Here is an 18160-nt window from a genome sequence, read left to right as displayed (position 1 = left end):
CTTGACCCTTTTTAAATGTGCATATGAAGGGGCTGGAGATTTAGCTCAGCGGCAAAAGCGCCTGCCTGGCAAGTGCAAGGTCAGGAGTTTGGTTCCTGGTACTGGAGAAAAACCAAAAAATAAAAAAAAATAAAAAAAAAATAAATGTGCGTATGAGCCACACATCCAAAACACTGGTATTTTTTGGTATTTTAAACAATACCAAAGATTTTAAAACCAGGATTTTAAACATTATTTTTCTTGACCCTTTTTAAATGTACGTATGAGCCACACATCCAAAACACTGAGATTAGCTCTTAACATATAAAAACTTACCTACTCTATTGGCTTTGAATGTGGTTTGTTCTATATCAGAGTCCTGGAGCTGTTAGGAGTGATATTCGTATGTGCTCAAAGGCGAATTTCAAAATTTGATTTAATGAAATGACAAACAATGTGTTTCACTAGTTTGGTGAGCCCAAGCTCAGTGTAAAATTTTAATGCTAGAATTGTTAGAACTTCTTCCAGTGTCAGGCCAGGAAGAACGAGCCATGGTGCTCTACAGTTGACTTGAGTTAAGGTATCAACTGCTAAGGAATCTGACTTTTTCCTACATGACGTGTCTGAAGGAGGCCGGCACTTCTGCACTTGGATAATCAGCATAGGTTGAGGGGGGGTGGAAGAGTAGTAACCATGGTACCTCTACATGCGTTTCAGGTAGTCAGCATTAGTAATTCAACAAGTTTTTGGGACACTGCAGGAACTGGTGGCACAGCTGATTTTATTTCTCTGCGTTTGTTGTGGCCTCATTCTAAACCTGAGCAAGATGCTGATAAAGAGATGTCACTTGCTTCAGTAGCCTCCCTTGGCTCATTATTGGGGGTGGGTGCTCCTCATATGGGCCATCTTTCCTCTAAGTATTACACTGGCACTGCTAGTTCACTGTAACCTGTGAAAGTGAGTCTTGGGAGGTAAACTCCTAAGCCTGCTCATGGCTGCCGGCTGCCCCATAGAAGGTGCTCGGTAAGTATGAACTAAACAGATGGCATCTGGGGCAGCCGGACAGCAAGGAAGGCATGGGAGAATCTTCACATGGACTTCTTGATGGCATATTGGAATTCAGAAAACCTTTTGGACATTTTTTAAGCAAATAATTTCAGGATTTAAAAGCAAGCTCTGGAGCCTGATGGAAATCCTGGTACCATATAAATTCTTAACCTCAGTTTTCTTGTTAGTAAAAATAGGGATGACTTTATAAGACACATGTGTGATATAAATAATAGACATAAAACACCCCAAAAATATTCTGTTTTGTAGAGGACGCTCAATAACAAATAATAGGAATTGTATTACTCATTTTTAGCACTCTGGGAGACTGAGGCAGGATAATCAAAGTTCAAGCCCAGCATGGGCAACTTACCAACTTGGCAAAATGCCCAATCAGTCAGTCAATCAGGTGGGAGGGGCTGGGGCTGAAACTCACTGTAAATCACCTGGGTTGCGTCGCTAGTCCTGGCAAAATAAACCCATACATGTATTTAATGTGTTTATGCAAATATATATGTATATTACTTGACAAAATGCATCCAACATTGATTACTAGCAGCAAAGATGCATTTAGAACAACTCTGAGTTTGTAATCTAGGTTCCCTTCATAGGTGGTATACACTATGTATGATGCTTTTTAGTGAATCTTCAAATTTAGACTTCACATTTAATCTCCCAGATATGTAATAGATTATTTGCATCACATTCCTTGTGCCAATAGCTCATTTAATAAATATGTTTTAAGCACCTACTGTGTACTAGACACTGCGTGCATCCTGGGAAATTAAGTGGTAAAAGAAGATGATCAATAAATATTTTAAATCACATCAAAATCACTTAGAATAAGAAAACTACTTAGAATTTTTTTCCAAGAAGCTCTCTAGATACATCACACACCTTGACCCTTTCCAAGCCCAACTTCTTGGCTGTTAAATTGGCTATAGTTAATTTCCATCATAAGACAGCCCAGAAGAGTTTGCTTTCTTTCTCTTTCAGGAACTGGATATCAAGCAAATAGGTCACAGTACTGGAAGACTTTCTTACATTTTTTCAACTCCTTGACCAGAACCTCATAAGACTGTTAAGGGTTATAGAAAGGATGAAAGTGAAACAAATTTGAAAACCCCAAACATACATAGGATCATTCAACAGAGCTGGAAATACCTGAGCTATCACCTGGCCCAGTTTCCTACTGTAACATGTGAGGAAAATGGGATTCAGAGAGTAATAGATGCCATCAGGGCTGGTGAGGGCTCGGACTGGCCACTCAGAAACTGGAGCAGGTAAAGGCAGGAACGTGTGTGTGCAGCAGACAAGTGCCTGTGGTAAGGACTGAATTCACATAGGTCTATTGAGGTGTTCAAAAAGAAATGAAAGTATTACACATCTGAAAATAAATGTATTCTTCATTGCTCTTCAAACAGTCTGAAGAGCTAATACTATTTTACTGCCCTGGTGGAATGTCTAGATGGGCCCATGACTTGGTCAAGAGAAGGAATGAAAATTCACCCCATCACTTCTAGTCTACCAAACCTTCTTAGTCCTGTAATATGCCCAGTCAAGTAAAATCAGTGAAGCTTCTGACATCAAGCAAAGCTCCCATTAGTCCCCCATTCAGGCCTGCCACCCACAGTGAGAAAGGGGCTTGACTCACTCTTCCTTTCCCTGTTCAGAATTCCCCCATCATCCCACCTACCATGTGCCTCTGGTTCCTCCAATGTTAAGGTGAAAAGAGCAAGGAGGGAGCATCGGAGAAAGGATGGATGGTCCTGACATGCTGCGGGCATTTGTCTACCTTCAGTCTCCTCTGAACTTTGTACATCTTTCTTGCTGGCTCTTCTCATGGGAGGTTTTCACGTGGTTTTTTCCACCCACACTCATCCCATCACTGAGAATCTTTCCTGCATGTTTCCCTTGAAGAAGATAAGGGGAAATCTCTGACCTACCCTGCTCTATAGGAAGTATTTATGTATCCTTTGCCCTCACAATGTTTGGAGGAGCTGGTCACCCCACACGGTGCCATCTCTTCACTCTGAGGCACCAGGCAAACAATGTCATCCTTTAGATTCTCAGAGTATCAGACACCAGGCCATAGTGCCCTCAGGCTCCAGGATCACAGAAGCAGCCTCTTCCAGTGGTTTCACTGAACCTTCTCTGCTCTGGCTTGGTGTGAGGGAAGGGCATCCTGTACCCCTCCTCCTTGGGGAAAGCATTTGCCCCATGCTGTCTGGAGAATCCACAAACCATTGTGCTATGTTTCACTCTTGCCCCAGCCTCCCCACCCTCCTGTACAGGATGTTGGTGGTTTATTAGCTGAGGGGCAAAAAGCTCTGTCCTTGACTCTGCTAGTCTTACTGTGGTCTTTTTTTTTTTTTTTTTTCCGGTACCGGGAATCAAAATCATGACCTCCCGCTTGCCAGGCAGGCACTGTGCCACTGAGCTAAATCCCCAGCCCCTTATTGTGGTCTTGCATCTTAGCTTACAGCAAGGATCTTGGTTTTGGGGTCTTTCCCAAACTTAAGCAGAAGCCTTTCTTCCCACTTGTTATGATAGTTTTATTTTGCTTTTCTTTCTATTTGTGCTTTGTAGACTACTGTTTGCTGTAGCCAGAAAAAAGACGGGTAAGCCTGTGAGTGGGGACAGGAACCAGTAGATGAAGGGAAAATGACAGAGAAGATGACATAGAAGACCATTTAAGCTAGTGATCCAAGCAGAATTGCACCTAGGTTTCTAAGAACAATATCTCCAAGGATATCCATGAGGGCCGTGCTAGCACATAAGGACCACCAGGTGAATGTTAGCCATCAAGCAAGAGTCTGGACCCCTACCCTGGTGTAACATTTGTATAGGTATTTGAAGAGGTGGGGACAGGACACCATAGAACTTCCAAAGCAACTCTGGGCACCCCTTTATGGACTGCCCTTAAAGGAAAGAAGGAAAACAGGAAATGAGTCCTAGGAAATTTAGCTGATTGCAATGACACTGTTTTAATGCAGAAATCCAAATTTAATTGGCAAGTTAATCAGCTAGGAACTTTTCATTGTTCTCCACATCACATAGAAGCTCTGCAGACAAACTGATGAGTGTGTGGGTTACTTCCACACATCCACACACCTCTCCAGTTTACTGGCCTACTACAGGGCCCTGCTTGATGAGATAGTATTTTTAGCTCAGGGTCCTCTAAGAAGGATTGTATAGTCTTTTCAAATTATGCCCAAGAAAATAAAATGTAAAGCATTTGCTACCAGTCCCCTAACTTTCCTAATTGCCTTAGCTCAAGATAGGAAAACAAGGAAGCCCTTTATCCCTTCTCCATTGCCTTTGTAAAGAACTTTGTCCCAGCTCCCATCCTCTCTGTGCTGTGGATTGGAGTTCAGTTCCCGTGAATAATCTTGCCACAACATTGGCACTCAGCATCTGAGTGGAAGAGGTTTGAATTGACAACATTTCCAGCCAAGTCTGGCCTTCACAACTACTGTTTGTCTATGAACTTAACAGGTGGGCCAAATGTTGGGTAAGAATGGTGTTCTGAATTGAGTCTCCTAGAAGCAGAGGTGGGAATGGAGATTCTTCAAGTGGCTTTTGGAGTGTGTTCTCTTATGATCTAGGGAACAAGAGAAGCAGACTAAGCCAGGGAAAATGTGATCTCATCTGAAATCCAACTTTGCCACATCCCACTAGGAAGTTATGGATTGAACCAGATTGTGGGCCCAGCTCATAGGAGGCTTGTTGGCCTCTGTATTTCTAAATCAGGCAGTAAGTAGGCAGGGGAGGTATTGGGTAATCTCCTGGGTGAGATGATGTAACTTGTCCCAGGGATATTCTGTGGAGAAGGTAGAAGACCTGAGAGATATGGACTCTGAGGGAATCTGGGACAGACACTGGTAGATGTCTTTGTCCCACTAACAGTATCAGCACTGCCTAGGAATTCGTGAGAAATGAATACTATTGGGCCCTACTGGGAAACTACTGAATCAGAAGCTCTGGGGCTGGATGTATGTACCCAACCTTCCTGATATTGCTGTTGTGTGCTCCAATATGAGAATTGTGATTCTCATTGATATTGCTTTTCCGATATACCATGTACCATTGATCCAAGAGCTGCAGAGGGAAGGAAAAGTCCATCAGCTTCATTCTCAAAATATTATCCCAATGCTGTCAGCCAATGACAATGCACTTCTAGTCCAATGTCCTGACCCTGTGACACTTTAAGAGAATAATTGATACTAAAGTGGAACAACTATGTAGCTACCAAGTGTACTGGAAAAAATAAGGCACTGGAATAGGATATTGAGTTTTCAAGCATTCCAATATGTAGTATGTAGTTCAGACCTTTGATCACTGGTTTCTTCCTTACTTCTAGTTATGCTACACAATTAGCTAATTTTTTTGTCTCTTGTAACCAAGGCCCATTCTTCTGAATGTTTTCACTTTCATGAAATGTGCAGTCATCCCACTTGGCTTCTAACCAAAGCATCTATTGTTCTTTTTAGAGTTTCCTTAACCTGTTCACTAACTTAATACTCCATTATAAATACTCCTTATAAATTTTCTAAGAAAATACTGATTGAACATACATGTTGCTGTGTCAACCTAGGAAAGTAGAGAAATGTTAAAGTTAGAGAATTGTCCATTAAGTTATAAATCTCAAAATTCTACAATATTTTACTGAACAAACATTCTCAAAAATTATTTCATTTCATGAAATTATTTGTACTTATATTAAGGGAGACTAAATAAATGCTCCAGAAGGAAAATCCTTCCAAATATGAGAAGAAACTGAGAAAATATGAAGAGAAGTCAATTTCCTAAGCTGAAGACAAACTCTGTGTTATATCTCTTCTGTCAAAGTTTTTATTCCTTATTATCTGTTGAGCACTAGTTCATGCTCTAAACCAACTCCTGGAGAAGAAAGCAAGATATAATTGCATTATTTTTCAGTTTAAAATGACCTCAAATGTAACAGTACTCAATGCATGAACATTCTTATATTCAATACTTTTTAAAATTAATCTTTAAACTTTCAAACTGTACTTTAGGAAGCCAGGATTTCTAATATTCTCCCCAAAGGCTAGGCTAAAACTGGAAGTACAACAAGTTCCTGAAAACACAATTTCTGAATGGTTCCAAACTTCCTTTAGAGGGAGGAGAAGTTGGATTCTTTAAATTTTTAAATATCAATAGTATCTTCAAATTTTCTGAAAGAGAAAAACCCATTTCTATTTATGAAGCTTACTGGGAAATGTAAGAAAAGCGATGGTACACAGGAAAATGTGAGTTTAATTTTAATATGTTTCTTCTTCATATGCAAATAGAAATGATTTTGGCAAAATACATTTGTAATAGTGCTTTTGTGTTTTATAATCAGTTTGTGAGCTTATCATTTAAAAGCTTCTATTCATCAGTATTAACCAGGCAATAAAATGACTTTTATTTCATCTGAATTTTTGCTACAGTCAATTTTCAAATGTGCATCTTTATATTGCTTCCCTCATTTCTATTAAGTGTATGAATATATGATTTCACATTGTACAAATAAGTCATTTGGAACAAAACTTTTTGATTGGGCTTTGTTATGGTTTGTGTCTCTACATCCCCCTAAAGCTTCATGCAATCATAGGTGGGGCTTTTACAAGGTGGCTGGATCTGGAATGTGTGATTGATTCATTGTGCAACGCTAGGATCAAGGGCACTAGGATTAAGGGTGGATTAAGGGTACTAGGATTAAGAGCGTTACCTGCACTGAGTAGCCTGGATAAGATATAAAGAATAGAAAGAGCTGTGGTCATTCCCTTCCTTACTTGCTTTTGCTGTCTTCTGTGTGCAATGAATTCTTTCTCCTCTGCCATGCCACCCTGCCTTGGAGCCGGCCAACTATTACCTGAAACCTTTATGAACTGTAAGTCAAATAAACTTTTCCTCCTTTAACTTTGAGTGCCAGCTATTTTGTCTCAGCAACAAGTAACTAAGACAGGTCTCAAGAATAAGTGCAATTTCTTAACTGTTTAATAGAAGAATTATCATTAAAATTGAATGTTAGGATCCTGAGTTAGTACTTTTACTCAAGTGGAAACTACTGTCTATGTTTTTGTTTGTTTTGTTTTGTTTTGTTGAAACAGAGCCTCCCTATATAGTCCTGGCTGGTCTTGAACTCACTGTGTAGTCTAGGCTGGTCTTGAACTCACTGTGTAGTCCAGGCCAGTCTTAAACTCATGGTGATCCTCCTGTCTCAGCCTCTCATGTGCTGGGATTATAGGCACCACCACCCTGGCCCCCCTTTGTGGTTTTTAATTAATTGCATTTTTCCTTTCTTAGAGCTCAGCTTCTAAATTATAGGGAGGCTCTGAATTTGACCAAGTATCTCAAGGAGGAACGGGGTTATCTACCATGGCAGAGAGCCATCTCAGCTGTAACCTACATCATTAGCATGTTTGAAGATGACCAGGAGCTGTATCCGCTGATCGAGGTGATGTGTAATGCTGTGGTATATTATGACAGAAGATGTTTACCCATTAGTAGAATAGAATGTTTCTGAGAGGAAGGGCTCCTGGGGGATACTAGCCATTTCTACCTACTGAGTGCAATGACATGACTAATCAAAGCAGAGAGGCCATCTACTCTCATCTTGAAGTATAACAGTATTTGTGGTTCAGTGTACTGTATAAATGTGCATTTTAGTATTGGAAGGAATGCAGCTATTAATATTTTATTGAAAATTTAAAACATTTTAAAATCATAAATACTATGATTAGCTATAAATAAATACTATACATAAATACTAGCTATACATAAATACTAACTATGATTTTAGCTTATCTCTGTTAAAATAAATTTATTCTTGTCAAAATATAGCATTATATTTCCTCACTGTTACTGCTATTATGTCTACCTTGGGATTTTATCTATAAGATAGTCTTTCTAAGTAGTTTTGGTTTTTTGCTGATTTCTACAGTGTTTTTAAACATCTATGATTTTAAACAAAATCTGGATTCAAGTTCTTAACTTTTAATTACTAAATGAAAGACCTTGGAACAGTGACTTTATATTTGTGGGTGTTATTTCCTTTGAACAGGGAGAACATTACTACTTGCCTGCCTAGGACAATGAGAATCAAATGATGTAAAAGTACCTTTTGAACTGTCAATATCTATCATTTGTATTACTTTATCAGTACTGGAACAATCTTCTTATTTCCAGACATATGTTGGTATTTTCATCCTTGTTATATATGCTAACTAAGAAATGGTTATTAAAGGAGCTGACCCAACGTATTGTAAAACATTAGTGAAAAATTCAGGGTGACTCCTACCTTCAGGATTGAAACAAAATTGCATTGTGATAAAAACTGAATACATTCCTGTCTAACTCAGGCCCAAAGTTCTCTAAGGTAGTAGAAAAAAGATTACTGTGGAGGGGCTGCAGATTATGAAGACTGTTGATAAGCAGTAAATTATGACTCATGGTACATGGTGTTTTTATTTCAGGAATACTTCCAAAGTCAAGTGAAGCCCATTGCAGATTCTCTAGGATGGACAGATACCGGTGACCACCTCACAAAGTATTTTTCACCTTTTTAAGACTAACATTCATTTAACTTTTGTTAGTATATTTTAAGACATGTAGAAAAATGCTTAAGACTCTGGCTCTGTGCTTGTTTGCTTTTTAAAGGTTACTCCGTGCCGCTGTGTTAAGCTTTGCCTGCAAGATGGGTGATAAGGAAGCCTTGAACAATGCTTCCTCGTATTTTGAAGACTGGGTAGCTGGGAAGATAAGGTGACTATTCACTTTTTATCATTTATAGCAGACTTAAAACAGAAATAAATAAATGAAATCTCTGAAACATTGTATCCTCTTCCAGCATTCCGGTAAATCTCAGGCTTCTGGTTTATCGGTATGGCATACAGAACTCTGGCAATGAGACATCATGGAACTATACCCTAGAACAATACCAGAGTACTTCATTAGCTCAAGAAAAAGAAAAACTGCTTTATGGATTAGCATCAGTGAAGAGTGTTCCTCTTTTGGCAAGGTAATTTGGTGTATGTTTTATTTGCTAGTTTTTGGCTTTTTGGCCTTGGGAATTGACCCCACGGCTTTAAACATGCTGGTCAAGTGTTCAACCACTTTGATACACTCCCAGCCTATGTTGAGTTTTATCTCACTGATATGAATTATACTTAATAGTTTATATGTCACAATGTTTTTAAAAGTTGGATTAATAAAATATGATGTCATTTCCAAAATATTCATTAAGAATAATTTTTCCTATAAGAAACAAAATATCTGTTACAAGATTGGCCTAAAGAATAAAGAAATATAATCCCATGTGGAAATATTCTGGAGGTAGTAGTTTCCAGTTATGTCCAATGGATCAACATTTTCATCCAAGACCTGGGCTATGTCACTTTCTGTTCTTCCATGCTCAATGTATTGGATGTTTCCTTGCTTCCAGACCTCCAAACATTTTGTCTTCACACAAAGATGTCCAATGGAGAAAGAACAGAAGCAAAAGAATTTCTTGCGTGTTTTGTCCTTTATGCTGAGAGGACAAGTACCTTCTCTCTACATATAATCTAGAGCTGAGTCATACGTGATCATTCCAGGTCAAATTATAGGTCTACCATTTGAGCTTTTGCTGACTAAGATAAACTTGAATCCTTTTGACTGCTTTGGGCCAGGTATGATTCTCTGGGGCTGAGGTATGAGCTTACTTCCCCCTAGAACCCGGGATAGCTAATGACCCTAGAAGAATACTGAGCTCTGTCTTCAAAAAAAGAGGTGTGTCTGCTATCCAAGCATATACATATGCACACACATTTACATTCTACAGAGACTGTTGGATGCTCATCTATAAATCTCTTCCCACTCTATACCTATGCCCCAAATTAACTAGCTTCTGTAACTGAGCTATTTACTTCATTTAACCAACACTTAGGATGTCCCTTTATATATATATATATATATATATATGGCAGAAAGTGATTAAAACATGATATCTGTCCTTGAGAAACTTATAACATCATGAGAGGCAGAATGTAAATATTAAATTACAGTACCAATTTGAAAGACTACCAGAAATAGTTTGCTTCTGTAGCAACAGTACACCTTCCTCTCTTAACTCAGGGCTATAGCCATTCTGCTTGTTCTCACAAAATAGTCGATCAAGAACTTAATCATCTTAACATCACCAGGTATTTTATTAATATGTACAATTTTATGTGTTTATGTGTATATCAATTAAAATTAATTTATATTAAAAGAATTGGATTATCTTCACACCTATTTAAACATTACACTAATCCAATAGTTTATAGCACTGCATTATTTGTATCTGGTAGGGAAATTAGGAGGTACTTTTGATGCTTTAGTATGGATCTTGCAGGCTAGAGAACAGGAGATAGAATTCACAAAAATACTGATTCCCACAACTTCAGTGCAGTTTCTGGAAGCTCTGAAAAAGCACCTACAAGATGAAAGGCAAACTTTTTTGAAGATAACAATATGTAATATAACAACCACTGTTAATCCCTATCATTTGGTTTGAAACCCTGTATCATTTTTAATGTCCTTGCTTTATTTTGTTTGTATTTCGCTATTGTTCTTTCTTTTTTTTATTACTACTCTCTTTAAAATAAAAATAAGATGAAAGGTAAATTGTTTGCCTTGCGTTAAGTACCACACAAAATTTATTTTAACAGGTATAGTAAGCTTTTCTAAGACTTTGAGGCAGTATATCCACATTTGAGTGTGTTACTTCAACCAGTTATAAAACTTTCAATTTCGAGTCATGTCAGAGCAAAAGAAAGCTCTGCAGTAAGCCCAGGCTGCAGTAAAAGCTTCCCTAGCATTCCTTTTTAATCTGAAACATATGATAAATATGCAGAGTTTCATATCAGTGTAGGTTTACTTGCTCAAATACAAGTATAAAAAAGGTAGTATGTATACTTCCTATGTTTTAGTCCCAAGAGTCCCCACGTTGTTGGGTGATGAGCCAGCAAAATGGAGAACAACTGATATGATCTTTGTCTTGCAGTCTTTAAATTGAAAAACTTCCAGTTTTTAAATCAGTTGTTAAATTAGAAATCTAGTTTAAATAGTCCAGTCTTCTAGAGTCCTTTCCCACCCTACAATTCTCCTATATAGGGAAACATAAGTCACCTTGTAGTGATGGAAAAAGAAACTTGTATCCTTACTGGTGTTGCCTTCAGGTACTTAACTACTTTTGTCCTGGACCACATTCCACTGGGTTTTGTTGTTCATATTTTACCTGCTGGAACAGTATGTGGCAGAGATGAAAGTTGTGGTCCTCGTCATTTTCTCTTCATCATGAAAGGCCTCTGCTGCTGGGCATGGTTGTCTTCTCAAAAGCCTTTTAGCACCCTACATTGTATTACTAGATGGAACAACCATCTAGGTCCCCAAAGGAACCAAGAGTCTTACCTTACATCCATTAATATCTTCATCTCATCTTGCTCACACTCTACTGCCTGTCTCCCGCACCATGATGGGTATAGCACATAAGTGGACACTGGAGAGAGGGCTTTTCTCTCAGACCAGATGGAATGGTGTTCTCAGTATCTAGTGTGGTCTTTCCTTCAAGCTTGAGCTCTTCCAGTCTTTCGTGGGATAAATTTCTATGGTGAAGTACACTAACCTGGTTCTTGATGTATTAATGAAACAAGAGAAATGTGGAAGGATCTTCTATCTTTCGTGAAGGTTGACTTTCAGAACTATCTCATAAGTCATGTTGAACAGTGGTCTTTTTGTTGTAATTATCATATCCCACCTCCCTAAGGGTATGAAAGATCCAAGCAAGTGGGTAGGAAGTTACAAGATTAGAGTATGAAAATATATCTGATGGGGGCTGGGGATTTAGCTCAGTGGCAAAGTGCCTGCCTGGCAAGTGCAAGGTCATGAGTTCAATTCCTGGTACCAGAAGAAAAGACAAAAGAAAAAAAAGAAAATATATCATCAGATATATTTTGAGTTACTATTCTCATAGCAAATAATTTACCCATATTATTTGGGAACTTTTTTTCTTTTTCTTTTTTGGTAGCGAGGATCGAACTCAGAACCTTGTACTTGCCAGGCAGGCACTTGTGCCAATGAGTTAAATCCCTGGCCCTTGGGAACATTTTTCTAATGACAGTATGCACTTCTTTATGGTCATGGGCTAGAAATGCAACTCTTGATACAATGAGGATACAAATTTAATAGAAATTATCCATTTAGTTGCTTAATTTATATGGGATCTATTTGCATTATGCTATAGTCATAGTCAACTAATTAACCACAAAGATTATATTAGGTTGTTTTTTACAGTGTAGGGAAGAGCAAATGAAGTTTAAGTGTTATACTATAGCAAATAAGAGTACAACTATTCTTCCTTAATTTTTAGTTTTTTTGTTTTGTTTTGTTTTGTCTTTTTGAGACAGGGTCTCGATATGCAGTTCAGGTTGGACTTGAGCTCACTTTGTAGCCCAGGCTGGCCTCGAACTTGCAACGATCCTCCTGCCTCAGCCTCCCGAGTGCTGGGATTATAGGTGTGTGCTGCCACACCCGGCTTCAATTGTTTTTTTAAAAATCCAGTAGGGTGATAGATAAATGAATAAAGTGCTCCTATTTAAAAAGCCCTATTTAAGGGGCTGGGGATTTAGCTCAGCAGCACAGCGCCTGCCTGGCAAGCTCGAGGTCATGAGTTCAATTCCTGATAGTGGGAAAAAAAGAAAAAAAAAGAAAAAGCCCTATTTAAAAAATTAATCATTAAAATTCAATATTTCTGAAATGTTTTATTGTTCCTATAGTTTATACTTTACCAGTCCTTAATGTCATAGGTTATTTTTAGAGACATTTATATATATAACATTTTAAATCATCTTTCATCATTTGTCACAGTTAATTCACTTTGTCATTTTATGCCTGAAGAATTAAACTGCTGGAATGCAAGCTATGTTGGATTGGAATTTAGCTAATGGTGAACATTTAAAGTTAATTTTGAGTTGCTTTTCTGTTTTCCTCCTCTTAGGTATCTGGATTTGCTCAAGGACCCAAACGTTATTAAAAGTCAGGATGTGTTTACAGTCATCCGATACATCTCATATAACAGTTATGGGAAGACAATGGCCTGGAATTGGATACAGCTCAACTGGGACTATCTGGTCAACAGGTGGGAGGAGAAGATAATGCTCTATTGTTTCTGTGTTTGAGGTCATCTGCCAGCTCCTTCTTTTTCTCTTTGGTGTACTTTCTCTGACATTACACAATATCTGAAATGGGGTATTATCAGAGGTAAAGAATCATGATATTTTCCTGCCAAGGAAGCATATACTAGTTAATTTTAGGCACAGTTGTTTTTCTAGAAATTATTGTTTCCAAGTGAACTAAAGGATTCTGACAGCCAGAGAGATGACTAAGTTGCATTTTGGGGGGTTTCAGTAAAATAAATGAATATAATTTTGGCTCCTACTGTGGTAGTACCTAGAATAATGACAGGCACATATGTAGTTCTCAATTGATGTTTGATAAAAACTAAAAGAGAATTCTTGGATTTGGGCTCAAATTGGAGTCTTATACCTTACTGAGTTTATATGGGTGGTAACAGTGTTTCTGATCAGATGCTTAAACTATTAAGTGTTCTGAATGGTTCTTGAAAGGGAACTATATTCTGTAAGCAACAGCAGTACTGGGTATTCTGTTTTGTTTTGTTTTGTTTTTGGTGCTGGTTGTTGAGTCTAAGGCCCTGCCCTTGCAAAGTGTGCACTTTAGCACCAAGCTACATCCCAAGTCTGGCAATTGCAGTTTTACAATAGGAAATAGGACAAAAGAAGAAAAAAAAATCAACAAAAAGATGCTTTTCCAAATTTATTTTCCTTGAAAAAAATTCAGTTTATTAGGTCTCATTCATCTTTTAAAGTCCGGATATTTATACCTCTGAGGAAAGGTAAAATCTACTTTTTTTTACTTTTTAATTTTTTAAAGTATAATAATGAATTCATTTTTAGTGATAAAAATTGTATTATTTTAAATAAATCATATTGATCCCATTGAAACAGGTCTTGAAAATACTATATTTAATAAGCAAAAAGTGATACTTATTTTGCAAAATAAAACATTATTTATTTTTCCACAATAATTCAAAAGTAAATATTGTGCTTATTTACATATACCAAAAAGAAAAACCTTTGTGATATTTCAACTAAAACAAAACACCTACTCATTGGGCATATGTATTTCAAAATAGGTTTGTTCATTCTAAACCAAGTATTCTATGGAAATAATTAGAAACAGATTAACAGTGCAAGTGTATATGGTATACTGACCAATGTCAGAGATGAATAAATAGTCACACTAGCTAGTCACAAGAACAGAAAACAGAAAAATCTATCATAAGCAGGCAAAAACAGTGTAGAATATTTTGTTTGACAGTTAGAGGTATAATGTAGATTTCAGAAGGAAACAAAATAGCATGGTGAATTGTAGGATAGAACAGAGAAAAGACATGAAAGTTATTGCTCTAATTAGTATTTTCATCAAGATAGTCATTATCAGCAAAGCTATACTTTGGGATGGATGGGGAGATTAGGAAAGGATAACAGAAAACATTTCCTAATGTGAGGCTGACAGACAGTACAGATCTTTTTCCCAATGTTTACACATTTATTTGGGACAGGTATTTATTCTATTTTCTATTTTCTACTCTGTCAAAGAAAGGTCTTTTTAATGGTAATTGAACTAATGTTTAGAGGACGAGATTTAGAGGACATTTAGAGGACAAGAACCCAAAGTAGCAATATTTCTTCTGCATGGAGTCAAAGAAATAAGAAATTTGGAAAAATATCTTTTTATTGAAACTATGAAACTGAAAGAACCCAGTAAGTCAATAGTGTGGTGTATTAAAGTTTGATTTTGGTTTATGACTATAGATGAAAAATGAAGTCAGTAGTTTTGACTTAATGAACATGACTGAAGCAATTTAAACACTAGGTCATAAAAAAATTTAATAAGCACTTAACTAAAGTTTTTGTGTGCACCCAAATAATTTATTTTGCATAACATACTAATACATAAATATTAAGTACAAGAAGATAATTTTTATATAATTTTTCAAATTATTTAAGTTAAATAAATCATTATTTTAGTTTTTAAAATAACCAGTATGATAAATGCACAGCAAAGCCCTTTATTTTCTACACTTCGTATATTTGTCTCTCAGGATGAATGTGTTCTTTTATCATTTCTAGTACTTATACAGGCAGTTGCAGTTTTTCTTCAACCTACTCAATGCTAGTTTCCAAGCAGCTCATGTAATTTTTGTCACTAACAATAAAGCAGAGAGAAATATTTTTAAAATTTTTATTAGTATACGTTTGTGCTATATAATTATTACATCCATTGTGGGGAATTGGTACATGCATGTAACACATCTCAATTCCTTAAAATTATTTTCTCAATTCCTTTTTAGCAGAGAAAAATATTATAGAAATTATAAATTATAGAAGGTCATTAAAAGTTGCATTACATCTTCTTGCAGCAATTTAATGTACTTTTCCTTTTAAAATTTCTACATTTTTATACTAAACTATGTTCTTTCTTGCACAAAACACAGATAAGAAATAATAGAAATAATTACCACAATGCACCCATCTAGAAAGAACTTCTATTTTCCCTGTTTTTCCTCAAGTCATGGTTAATTTATGTATTTTCACAGAAATAGAATATGCATATGGTTTTATAATTTGCCTTGTATCACACATATAATATGGATATCACACCATATATTGTGGATATCTTTTCATGTATTTATACTTTTTTGTTTTTATTATAATTGTTAGCACATATTAATTGAATAGTATAATAAGTTTCTTCACAGCATCTTCATACATGCAAATAACATACTTTATATGTACTTGCCCTACTCCCCTCCCATACCCTCTTCCCCTACTCCTAATAGTCCCCATCTGCATTTATGTCATCTTTTCTAGATTGAAGTAACTTCCTTCAATGTTTATAATGGCTGAATAGCATTTCAGTGTGTAGATATATCTTAGTTTACATAGCCAGTCTCTACCTACTGGACAGTAGAATTGTCCCTCCACTACTGTCAATAATGTATTGATGAAGAACATCTTTAAATCTAAGTTTTTTTGTTTTTTGTGAATGTCCTTGACAATATTTTCAGGATGTAAAGAATGCTAGAAGTAATACTACTGGCTTAAAGAAAATGTTTGTTTTCAGGGTTTCTAATAGTTGTACAAAACTTACCCAGAAAAATTTTACTAATAAGTTCCTATTTTCCCAAACCTTTCCAATGCTCAGTGCTGTTTTCTTTTAAATAATCCTGTTAGCTGAATAGATAAAAACTAATATATCATTTTAATTATTTCACCCAGCAAACACTATGTGGAGCATCTACTGTGTGCTAGGCATGATGACTGGCACGAGGATACTATAAATAAGCAGGAACATACCTAGTTCTCTCTCTTGGCAGGGTTTAAAGTCCAGTAGTGGATCCCAACATTAAGGAAAGAATAATAGTCCAAACATGTATACTTAAACTATAATAATTACCAATAGAAGAGGTTCAGGGGCACTGAGCTGATGTAAAGGGGAAACCAACCAAGAGAAAGGATGTGGACGGAGATGGAGGCATCAGTCAGAAAGTGATGGTGTTTGAGCTGAAGGAGGAGTAGGAGTGATGGGAAAAAATGATTTTAAAAAACGATAAAGGCCCACAACCCCTTCAAAATCATGGGAGCCTCAGTCAACCTTGATGAGCTGTGCAGGAGGGGAGATTCCCCACTCCTCACCTCCCTGTCACCATAGGAGCCTCTGTCCAGAGGAACCAGTTGCCTGGCCCATCCCCTTACACCATGGGGTGGGCAACCAGAGTGGGAAGTGCCTGAGACGTGGCTCATCCAAAGGAAATCAGGGTAAATCTACTCTGACAAGGGGAAACACTTTGCATACAAAGTGTTGGTTGGTTTGGTTATATAACTATAGCCTTGCTCCTATGATCTAAAGTACAAAATTAATATTTACCACAGTTTGTCAATTTCTAAATTGTATTTGATGCTATCATTATTGCTAATTGTACTACTGTAGCTAGGATGTCACATCTGTTGCAATCAGTTGTTCTCCATTGTGTAACAATATTGGGAAGCTCTGGTGTAATAACCTCACCACACCCTATACCAAAAGATGAGACAGCGCCAAATAGAAACCAACATTCCACTCTCAATTAAATAGGAAAGTAGGATCTTGTGACAGACACAATCCAAGAATCTCTTATATGCAGAACATATCCCCAAAGAACAAACTTTTCCTAGAGAGGCCTTGATACTAATGCTATAGCTACCTACTGCCAGAACTTACAAGGATCATCACAGAAAACAAAATTTTAAAAAAATGTTTGATATAGAATATCAAGATGAAGGAGCAAATGCAATCTCAGACCTCCAGCCCACCCAAAACAAGTCTAGGAGGCATCAACATAGAAAAAAATTGGGACCCACACACCTGAAATTTCTGAAATAATTGTAACTGAAGTAAAGAAACAACTCCAGGAGGCTATAGAGTAAATCACATCAGAAAGAATCTCTCAGGTAAAAAAAGAAATGATAACCATAATGCAAGAATTGGTCAGCATATCTAGCAAAGACATAGTTTAAAAAATAGAGGAGCATAGGAAAATGATGGAAACATTGAATGAACAATGTAGGAAAGAATTAGAATGCATGAAACAGATTTAAAGAGATATCCAGGAACTTAAAAATTCATTGAAAGCTGGCAAAACCACCCTAATAAAAGTGAAGGTATATTTTCAGACCTTGATGACAAGATTGCAGCTAGCAATCATGAAAGGAAAGATCTCTTAAAAATAGCAAGGAACCAGGAAATAACAATCCAACAGCTGTGAGATGATGCAAAGAAAAACAGTATAAGACTGGTAGGTGTCAATGAAAAAGCAGGAGTCAATTCAAATGATGTAAAAAAAGGTTAAAATGGAAAAAAGGTTTTCCAATAAGGAGAAGAAGATGGGTTCAAGGGAGGGGAAGGGATTGAGAAAATAGAGAAGTCAAAATATATCATGTGCAGGTACAAATGCCCTATGATGAATATGATCATTATGTGTATC

At 36.9% G+C, this 18160-nt stretch overlaps 1 protein-coding gene across 1 annotated transcript in view; it reads left to right on the top strand.

The window, feature by feature from the left end:
• Positions 1-18160, top strand: part of Enpep (glutamyl aminopeptidase (aminopeptidase A)) — a 79194-nt gene that overhangs the window by 53517 nt on the left and 7517 nt on the right. Inside the window, exons 14-18 of the mRNA XM_005397109.2 lie at positions 7342-7492; positions 8511-8584; positions 8695-8799; positions 8885-9055; positions 13052-13192. Of these exons, the coding sequence (XP_005397166.1) occupies positions 7342-7492; positions 8511-8584; positions 8695-8799; positions 8885-9055; positions 13052-13192 (642 nt within the window). The remainder of the gene's footprint in view (positions 1-7341; positions 7493-8510; positions 8585-8694; positions 8800-8884; positions 9056-13051; positions 13193-18160) is intronic.

The sequence above is a fragment of the Chinchilla lanigera genome, unplaced genomic scaffold (genome assembly GCF_000276665.1).
Source record: "Chinchilla lanigera isolate Chin_1 unplaced genomic scaffold, ChiLan1.0 scaffold00056, whole genome shotgun sequence".
Lineage (NCBI taxonomy): Eukaryota > Metazoa > Chordata > Mammalia > Rodentia > Chinchillidae > Chinchilla > Chinchilla lanigera.
Note: the sequence above shows the minus strand (reverse complement) of the source record. Positions and strands in the feature narration are given on the sequence as shown.